This window comes from Salvelinus namaycush, chromosome 16 (assembly GCF_016432855.1).
Source record: "Salvelinus namaycush isolate Seneca chromosome 16, SaNama_1.0, whole genome shotgun sequence".
Lineage (NCBI taxonomy): Eukaryota > Metazoa > Chordata > Actinopteri > Salmoniformes > Salmonidae > Salvelinus > Salvelinus namaycush.
The window spans coordinates 10,442,291-10,453,378 of NC_052322.1; the positions used below are offsets into that span (position 1 = coordinate 10,442,291).

General features: G+C 41.5%; 1 protein-coding gene across 2 annotated transcripts in view; it reads left to right on the forward strand.

Moving 5' to 3' along the window:
* The window catches only part of LOC120060608 (TOX high mobility group box family member 2-like), a 124,002-nt gene extending 117,513 nt beyond the window's left edge, over positions 1-6,489 (forward strand). For both annotated transcript variants that reach the window (XM_039009985.1, XM_039009986.1), the window contains 3 exons: positions 1,198-1,569; positions 1,767-1,903; positions 5,587-6,489. In XM_039009985.1, coding sequence (XP_038865913.1) covers positions 1,198-1,569; positions 1,767-1,903; positions 5,587-5,629 — 552 coding nt within the window. In that variant the 3' untranslated portion in view covers positions 5,630-6,489. The remainder of the gene's footprint in view (positions 1-1,197; positions 1,570-1,766; positions 1,904-5,586) is intronic.
* The last annotated feature ends 4,599 nt before the right edge of the window (positions 6,490-11,088 follow it).

The window sequence follows — 11,088 nt, forward strand, 5'->3', positions numbered from 1 at the left end:
CGATCGTGACAAATGTATACTATATATATAATTACTTTTTATGAAGTTATTCAAGCATAAATTATGAAAGTTCCGATAGACTGCCATAGATTTTCTGTTAATTACCAAAATTACTGAAGATTCCTTTAACTATAGGAAACGTTTAGCTTTGCAACCCTGTGCATCACACATGACCCAGCACTACTTGGTCGCATTCATTTGGCACGACACGGAAACGGGTCATAATAGGGAGAGACTATCTGAACTTGTCCAAAAAGAAACATTTGTTTTTGTTCAACCTTTTGAAACATTTGCTATGGTGTGTCCTTATGAATAAATCAAATCAAAGTTTATTTGTCACGTGCGCCGAATACAACAGGTGTAGACCTTACAGTGAAATGCTTACTTACAGACTCTAACCAATAGTGCAAAAAAGGTATTAGGTGAACAATAGGTAAGTAAAGAAATAAAACAACAGTAAAAAGACAGGCTATATACAGTAGCGAGGCTATAAAAGTAGTGAGGCTACATACAGACACCGGTTAGTCAGGCTGATTGAGGTAGTATGGTTAAAGTGACTATGGATATATGATGAACAGAGAGTAACAGTAGCGTAAAAGAGGGGTTGGCGGGTGGTTGGTGGCGGGACACAATGCAGGTAGACCGGTTAGCCAATGTGCGGGAGCACTGATTGGTCGGCCCAATTGAGGTAGTATGTACATGAATGTATAGTTAAAGTGACTATGCATATAGGATAAACAGAGAGTAGCAGCAGCGTAAAAAGAGGGGTTGGGGAGAGGGTTGGGTGGGGCACACAATGCAAATAGTCCGGGTAGCCATTTGATTACCTGTTCAGGAGTCTTATGGCTTGGGGGTAAACACTGTTGAGAAGCCTTTTTGTCCTAGACTTGGCACTCCGATACCGCTTGCCATGCGGTAGTAGAGAGAACAGTCTATGACTGGGGTGGCTGGGGTCTTTGACAATTTTTAGTGCCTTCCTCTGACACCGCCTGGACCCTGAAAAGGACCCTGAATAACACTGAATGGTGCTATAGGGCCTTTTTCATGTATCAGAGATTTGTTTTTTTGGGGGGGGTGGTCAACAGTATATGAAATCACAACAAAAATGTGAGAGTTTTTATACCTTTACAACTTTTACAAAATATCCTAACCTTCCTACTTCCTACATCCTCTTTGTTTTGTGTTTCTCCCCTCCAGCCCTACAATGACCCTGTCGAACCAAAAAGCTCCCAAAGCAGCCAGCCCTCCCACATGCTGCCCCCCAAGCAGCCCCTGTACAGCGTGCCCCCGCAGGCCTCCTCCCCCTACGGTCTGGGCCCGGGCTCCTTCCCCTTGTCGGACCTGCAGAGCTTCGCCGGTCCGCCCCACCACGCCCTGGCCCGGACCCTCAGCCAATCCCAGATGCTGTCGCCCAGCATGAGTGCCTCACCCCCCTCCCCCTTCCAGATCAGCCCGCCCCTCCACCCCTCCCAGCTCGCCCTGCACCAGAGTTCCCTGCGCATGCAGCAGGTCCAGTCGCACTCAATGGGGCTCCAGGGGTCTCTGCACTCACCTCCTCTCAGCCAACAGGTTAGTCCAATCTCTGTTCTCCAGCATTCAGCCCTGCTTGGCCATTCAGAGTTGTGGGGAAACAAGTTGAGCATTGCCCCCATGCAGTAGACGTGAACGTCATGCTACTGGGAAGCCCACCAACCAAATTCGAGCATTTGAAGTGGTAGCGTTTTTTAACAGAGCACTCCTTTGTTTTCTCTTCTCTTCTGCTCCAGGGGTTCTCTCACATTCAGGATTACCAGAACAGTGTGGGGGGGTCCCAGTCCCCTGGGGCACCCAACCCAGGGCATGGACAGAACCCAGACTGGGACGGCGAGTACTGCAACCGGGACTGTGGGCCCAACCATTGCAGGTGAGCATGCCCTGATACCCTACTGGGATGAGTAACAGTCTTATCAACAGTCCTTTGCCAGAGTGAGGCTGAGGGTGTCCTAAATTGGACACTGTTTATTCAAAAGCCATAGTAGTGAAATAACACTTTTCCCTACACTGGGAAAGTGTGACTCACAGTTGCTATTCTGATGAAATCAACAGTATGATTTACCGCGTTGGTGCAATTTTCACAAGTTTATGGTAACTCTTAGTACAAAACATATCAAAAAGGCATTTGTTTCAAAACTCTAAGCACCAAAACATCATAAACCCACTTTTTCACCAGTGTTTCACATTGCAATACATTTTTATAAATAAATTGCCTTTCACAATGCAATGCTCACAGTACTTATGATTCTCATCTTTTGTTAAAAGTTATTTTACTAACACTAAATCTGACTGCTCTTAATTGATCACTTAAACATTTGGTAAACCTTGAGATTTTACATGTAAACTGGTTTGTCTACTACAGATTTTTGAGGACTACATAATGAACATTTATGTCTGTAAAGTAGAAACATAGAAAGTTGTACTACTATGATGACTTATGATTTTACTTCAGTACATTTTTACAAAATCAGAGATGTATTGTATGTAACAAATCAATTCAAAGTTTATTGGTTGTGTATACATATTAGCAGATGTTAACAGGTGCAGCTAAATGCTTGTGATTTTAGCTTTTACAGTGCAGTAATACAATATGCAAATAATCCATAAAGTCCAAAACAGTAAACATGAATCCAAAATGAAGTTGCTTGATGGGTTGGGGGGGTTCACACTGCTTTACTAAAATTGCATTGGCCAATACAGTACTGTAATACCATAATATACACCATTTGCGTAGCAGACACTTGTCCAATGTGACCCCAGTGGAAATCGAACCCAAAACTCTGCTGTTGCTGGTGCCATGTGCTTATAAACTGAGCCATGTACAGTACTACTACAATATTTATGTAGAATACAATACATGGAAGATGTATTATTGCCATCCCCATGAGCGTAACACCCTCCTTCAGGCCATGGATGAGGCATGCAATAATTAGTTTTTAGCTCCTACAGTGCTGTAATACAATATCAATACACAAATAATCCATTAAGTCCAAAACAGTAAACATGTATTGAAAATGAAGTTGCTTGATGGTTGGGGGGGTTCACACTGCTTTAGAAGGCCAGCATCCCGGAGTCGCCTCTTCACTGTTGACGTTGAGACTGGTGTTTTGCGGGTACTATTTAATGAAGCTGCCAGTTGAGGACTTGAGTGTTACGTACGCCTCTAGGAAGAGGGAACGCAACACCCTGCTACAACTCAACTCCCCGGGAAGTGAAAGAGGTATGGGACTGTGGGTGCGAGTAAGGATGACAAGGCAGAGAGTGGTACCGTTTACAAGGAATTTATTCCGTCACACGTAATTTGGGGGAAAAGGGGCTGGACAGAACCAAAGCAAAGTAAATATCAAAGCCCCCTCTCCTACCTACCCACTACTTACCTAACTAGCACCACCTGGTGCACTAACCAATATACAGGGGGTGGTCCACCCAGGTCTTACCTAGTGTGCATAGACAGTGAATACTACGGGTTATGTATGCCCGCGGGCCTCTTGCCTAAAAACTCCCTAGGTGCCTTCCCCTTCCCCCCCTGGGAACAAATGAAACAGAATATTAAAAACAATTTCACAAACAAACTGAGAACAGGACATCAAATAAGCTCTGACTGAGCAACAACTAACATAGGCAGTTTTGGTATGTACTGTCTCACTCTCAGCAACAACCAACATATGATATAACCATCAGCCTCTTCCCTCAGCAATCATCTCACAAAGTACATACCAAATCTGTTAGCAACAACCAACATGATATGACCCTCAGCCATCAGCCTCCTCTCTCAGCAATCATCTCCCTTCTGCACAACAGAACACTGGTTTATATAGCTTCAGAAGGAGTTGGTAATTGAAGACAGCTGCGTCCTGACGAGGGGGCGGGGTCAGCTCTCCAATTATCAATGGGGGCTGACCAATCAGCTGCTTGGGGAGAATTTCAGGAAACCATTTCCTGAAATACATACATGCAAATACACAAACCACAACACAGAAACTGGGGAATGTAACAGTGAGGCGTCTGTTTCTCAAACTAGACACTCTAATGTACTTGTCCTCTTGCTCAGTTGTGCACCGGGGCCTCCCACTCCACTTTCTTTTCTGGTTAGAGCCACTTTGCGCTGTTCTGTTAGAGCCAGTTTGCGCTGTTGTACGAGATCTTCAGTTTCTTGGTAATTTCTCGCATGGAGTAGCCTTCATTTCTCAGAACAAGAATAGATTGACAAGTTTCAGAAGAAAGGTATTTGTTTCTGGCCATTTTTAGCCTGTAATCGAACCCACAAATGCTGATGCTCCAGATACTCAACTAGTATAAAGAAGGCCAGTTTTATTGCTTCTTTATTCAGACCAACAGTTTTCAGCTGTGCTAACATAATTGCAGAAGTGTTTTCTAATGATTAATTAGCCTTTTAAAATGATAAACTTGGATTAGCTAACACAACGTGCCATTGGAACACAGGAGTGATAGTTTCTGATAATGGGCCTCTGTACACCTATGTAGATATTCCAGCTACTATAGTCATTTACACATTAACAATGTCTACACTGTATTTCTGATCAATTTGATGTTATTTTAATGGGAAACACAATGTGCTTTTCTTTCAAAAACAAGGACATTTCTAAGTGACCCAAACTTTTGAACGGTAGTGTATGTCAGACTTGGATTCACCATGCAAAAAGGGTTTCCCCCAGGTGCGTGAACAATGAGGATATTTACTGCGATTTTGATGAGAACCTATGACCAAATGCTAAAGACAGGCTTGATGCAAGCTAGTGCCTTTAATTTCTTTCATTTAATTATATTGTGAAAGATGTCTTCGATGATCACACCTTTGATCACACATGGGATAGAAATTATGAAAATGTGATGTTCAATAATTTTTAAATAGGGAGTGCAAGTGTATTGCCTAATGTGAAAACAGTTTAATGTACTGTAGTTTATGGTACTGTAGCATACCACATTCAAAGGGCAATTTTTAATCATGCATATTAAATGTTTTGCTATTGGATTAACTGGTTGTTAAAATAACTCAATTGAGAAGGTATCATTATGTTGTGTTTTGGTGATTAAACCAATGTATTCATTATATTTCAGAGTAAACATATTTTGGATCAATGGTTGTGTGGTGAAAGATGTCTACAGACAAATGAATGCACAATGAAAGGTTTTAAATGTAAAACTGACTGCGTTACAAGTGTTACCAGTTTTGGAGTTTTGTACTACTTTGAAAATTCACAACATACTTTTGAAAAAAAAGTAGCTCCGTATTTGATATAATACTTGCATCACTGACCGGCAACAGTTTGTCCTACTGAAAACCACTGGTGAGGGTGTGTGGCTGTCACAAAAGGTGTCCTTCAGGGGTCAATATTGATTCCACTCCTCTTCACAATTTACCTCCCACCCTTGGACAAGATCATGCAACATCACTATGTTCATTCACTTCAACTGCTATGCTATGCTTCCACTGCTATGCACAGCTCACCTTCTCTGCCAAATAAATAGTACTGAATAGAATAAATATATGTTTTTTGAGTGACGCCATCTTCTCCGTGTTCTTTTCATCAGCAGTGGCATGGGAGCTCGGGACAAGCCTCTCTACCTCACTTGAAGCTTAAGGACCTCCAAAAGTCAAGACTCCAGGGAGTTTACCAATGTTCATTAACAACAACGTCAATGTATCTTTCTCCTCCTTGTTTTTTTCTGAAGGATTTTTAAAATCCCAAAGACTGCTACTACTTCACATATTTGCCAAGCACTTAGACTGGACAGGAGCCTTGCTTCTTTTTGCCATGAATGTTCCATTTTGTGGGTGGTTATGCTTCAAGCGCACGTCAACATACTGTACACGAAGACTAAAAAATGTCTTCTGGCTTTGTTTTGACATTTTCAAAGTGTTTAATTTTTCTCCTCTTTTGCTTTTCCTTTGGTCTTACTCAGTTTTGCCATGTACTGCCCACTTTTGGGAGAAACAATGCTGTAAGCATATTCATTGTAGGGGTCTATGTTAAGATTCTCATACAGGACCCTAGAACCTAGTCACCTCACGAAGGGAGGATCCAACTATTTCAGCAAAGACAGACACCCCCTAAAATAAAGCAAAAACACAAAGTGAAATTAGAAAAAGACAACATCCTTACGTCAACCCAGCTCTAATTAAGAGCTTTCCCCTTTTTTTCAAAGTGATTGTAAATATCTACCAAGATGGAACCTCCCCCCCAAAGCCTAGATGTGTGTATCTAGCCACAGTCCCTTGCTTTTTTCTTATTTTTTTTTTTACATTATTTTGTTTGGTTATGTGATTTTTGTGCGAGCTGGATTCAGTGAGGGAATACACACACTAAATCTTGTGTTAAAGCTCTGTTCACTGGTCTTGCTACTTTCTAGCCTGTCCTCAGGATGTGACTGGACTGAGGAGGTCAAAGGTGAAACCTCTTCCTTAGTTTAAACTTCTCCTGGTCCAGCGAACCACCCCCCCCCCCCCCCCCCCCCCACACTCCAGCACCACTTGTATAGGTGAAATAAAAAAATAGTTGCTAAATGTGAAATGTTACTAAAGATAAAAGCATAACAGTGGGTTTTAAAGTTTTTGACTAGTTTTATTAGGTGTTTTAGAAATTGTGTTGAATTCATCTTTACACTTTTTTGTGAAAAAATGTCATTTAAAAAAAAAATGTTTTTCACTGTAGCACAATTTAAGTTTATAAGGAATGGTCACTGGTAGATATTTCATTTGTGTACAAACCTGCGAAATGTACTTTTAATTGTAAAGCCAGCGATGAAAGAACCCATTTAGTTTTATTGAATAACATGTTTATGGACGCAATATGGTCATTCTATTTCAATCGATTGACTGGTTTCACATATTTATGAATGATATGAAGTAACGTTTTGGCTTGTTTTCATCAGGGTGCATTATTATTATTATTATTATTATTATTATTCCATGGTAATTTGAATTATTATTATTTGTACATCACTTGTTGCTGGTGCATTGGCTTTTTGCCAGCATTTGGTTCATTTTGTGTGGCGATGCTTCTTTTGTTTTCTTTTGTCAGTAATAAAATGTAAGTGGAAAATAAACTCTGTCTCTGTTTATTTTGACTTGTTCTTAGGGGGTTTATCACGTTTATATGGTGAGGCTAGCGAGTGGACGGCTACTTCCTCTCAAGGCTTGGCTGCCTCACGTAATAGGCTGAGCCAAATTCTTCACCCTGCTTGAAAACTGCATTTACACACTTTCTCTCAAGTTTTTTACAATGGTGGAAACTTCTTACAACCAATTCTTAAAGTATACCAATAATGTACAGTTTTATGTGCAAACTGTATATCAGTTATTTAGCTGCTAGTTGGCTGAACCAATGTAGACATATATGTTCACACAGCATGTTTTCATATTCATCAGGTTAGACTATGAAGATAAGAAGACTATGAGAGTTAATGCAGTGTGCGCTGTACTGCTAGGCCTACCTGAAAATGAAAAAAAAAAACACTTCTGAATTTCACAGTTGGATTAGAGGTAGATTTTTTTTTGAAACTATCATCCCTCTTCTCTTCTCGCTCTCTTTCTCTCTCTCTCTCTCTCTCTCTCTCTTTCTCTCTCGCTCTCTCTTTCTCTCTCTCTCTCTCTTGCTCGCTCGCTCTCTCACTCACTCACATGGCTTGTAACTGCAAAACATGACAATATAGTGCCCTCTAGTGTTAGCGTGAAACATGTTTTTAAACAATAACTGCTGTAAAACGAATGTTTCCGAATCCTTAACAGGGACAATTCGATTTCACTAGGAATTGATCCCAAAATGCTAATGTTGTTAATTGTTTTCAGAGACTAAAGTGTGGATTGCAGTCACTCCTTGTCTATAGACTGCTTTCAAGGTAAAGAAACAAATATCTAAATATGGAAAAATCGCTGAACTATCCTTTTATACAGACAAAATGTCTGTATAAAATAGAAAGCAGGAAATATCATGCATTTGTTAGCAGCTACATCAAAAAACATTTAGCATTAAAGCCAGCATTAGGGAAATTAAAATGATGAAAAAAAATATATTTACATTTCATTTCAGTCATGAATCATCATGTAGTTCAGAGGACAGCAGTGATGCTGTACAAAGATTCTGAATAGCACTGAATGAAAACATGTTTACTGAAAACATGTTTACTATACAGTATCAGGTATATGGACTACATAAAGTTTCATTTTTCGTTCCCGTTGAAGTTTCTCAGATTTATTAACAGATTATTTTAACACAAACAAAATACTATTTGTTACTACATATTTCATCGTTCCACCGTTTCTCACCTATAGGGGAAACAAGGATAAAAAATCTCATCACCAATTGAAATTGATTGATTTTTAAGGTGAGGTGAGTGATTAGGATCAAATGACAGTAGGTTTACTGTACCTCCAGAGTTCATCATCATGCAAGGCTCTCTCTTGCCATTGTAATTGTTGAGTTCTCCTGTGTGCCAGCTAGTGTAATCCAATCTTGACCCGTCATTCCAAAGCCACACCCGGTTCTGTAGGAAACATTACATTTATTCAACCAGAGCAGATGGGAATCTCTTTAAAGCCACAAAATTAGGCTCCGTACACACTCAAATTGTACAACTGATGTACAACGCATTTGGCAATGGCTGTGATACAATTAATAGTTTTTTGGAAACTACACAAGCTTTGTGAAGACACCAGATAATGGTTGTGTAATAATTTCTGTACATACAAACTCTATGTTGTATCACAAAAATGTCAGATGTATCACAACCAATGTGTCAAATGTGTTGTACATCATTTGTACAACCTGCGTGTGTGGCTCTGTGCTAAGTATTCCCAAACCTACTGTATAGCTAGGTGTGGCGTAATTCATGGGCACTGTACCTGAACATGGTCAAATCCTACGATCCAAGCATAGGTTAAATCATCCGTATGTCATCTCACCAACTCTTGCACAAAGTGATGCTCTGCTGAACTGTGTACATGTAACAGTATAACTTTAGTCCATCCCCTCGCCCCGGGCGTGAACCAGGGACCCTCTGCACACATCAACAACAGTCACCCACGAAGCATCGTTACCCATCGCTCCACAAAAGCCGCGGCCCTTGCAGAGCAAGGGGAACCACTACTTCAAGGTCTCAGAGCAAGTGACGTCACCAATTGAAAGGCTATTAGCGCGCACCACCGCTAACTAGCTAGCCATTTCACATCCGTTACACTCACCCCCCTTTCGACCTCCTCCTTTTCCGCAGCAACCAGTGATCCGGGTCAACAGCATCAATGTAACAGTATAACTTTACGTCCGTCCCCTCGCCCCGACCCGGGCGCGAACCAGGGACCCTCTACACACATCAATAACAGTCACCCACGAAGCATCGTTGCAGAGCAAGGGGAACCACTACTTCAAGGTCTCAGAGCAAGTGACGTCACCGATTGAAAGGCTATTAGCGCGCACCACCGCTAACTAGCTAGCCATTTTACATCCGTTACATACAGACGCAAGGTTTGCCCCAAAGTGCACGCAGTATCGCTATAGGAGGGCTGAGAGAGAGAGGCAGCACCGACAAGTGAGTTTGTTACAAAACTGTATATTTTTTAGACTCAATATAGAGTAGACAATGGAATCTTTCCGAGTAGAAGACGTGTTTTAAAATATCGGTGTACCTCTGCCTCAAGCCCTGTCCTCTGCGTACTGACAAACATAAAGCAGCGGGATCCATATCTGGCCCAGGTGGAAGGACATAACCTGCTCTGTGTCTTCACCTCCTCAGTCTATAAACACCACACCTCATCATAGGTTACATAGCCTGGCTGGGACAGACTTCTTCTTAGGCTCGGATTCAATCCAAGGCCCACTACAGAGAAGCGCACTGACTGCCGACCTTCACAGAGATTGCATTCATTGTAAATGCTGCGAATGTCAGTTCAAGCGTAAATTACCTTGAAAAGGCGTGTTGACAGTTGTCCAGTGCGAATCCCCATAACACGCCTTGGATTGAATCCCAGCCTTACTGTTAGATGAAAAAGTCACCCATAGGAGGAATCTGTTTAAGGTTAGTCTGCAGTAAGGGCTCTGTAACAGGGATATATCATATGTGATCAATTATGATGATGATGGAGTGTTAGCGAATTCAGTGAAGAGGTCAATTCAGACTTGTTACAGCAGGGGGCGATATACCACGTATCAAAATTAAGGAGTTGTTCCCCATCATTGGCCTCCAGTAAGGGATCTGAAATAGCAACAGGTCTTATCAGAATAATGATAGCATTTCCCAAATACAAATGTTGATGCACACACAATGAATCAATCATGTAAAGTGAAGCAGAAGGATGGTCAACAGCATCGCCATGGTAATAGTCACCTGAGAGAGAGAGAGAGAGAGAGAGAGAGAGAGAGAGAGAGAGAGAGAGAGAGAGAGAGAGAGAGAGAGAGAGAGAGAGAAAGAAAGAGAGAGAGAGAGAGAGAGAGAGAGAGAGAGAGAGAGAGAGAGAGAGAGAGAGAGAGAGAGAGAGAGAGAGAGAGTGTGAGAGAGAGAGAGAGAAAGCGAGTGAGACAGAGACAGGGGGCAAAGACAAATTCAGTGAGTAGTTCAGACGTGTAGCTGTAGTTGAATAATATACATTTCAGAGTGAATCACAGGTAGTTTCTAGGTTATCTTCAGGTAATCAGCTATATGTTCTGTTAAGCTGGAGAAAGAGGATAGCTTTTATACACCTGGCCACAAGGAAGCAACAATAATCTTCTCACAATAGTTAACTAATGATGATTTGTTTATTGGGTAGCTATTCCCGTAACACACGCATGAACACACGCATGCACGTGCACACACACACACGCATGCACGAGCGAGCACACACGCGCGCGCGAACACACACACATTTCTTCTTTTTCTACTCAATCAGTTAGTTACCTGGCTGATAAACCGAGTCATTACAAGGTTGTTGTTGGGTCTGACAGAAGCGGTGAGTCGAGGAACTAGTTCAGGTGATTGGTTGATTTATTACATTACAGGAAGAAAAACACATTTGAAAACGTTACACGTGCTATGATCAGCAGGGAACCACCTCTGATGAAC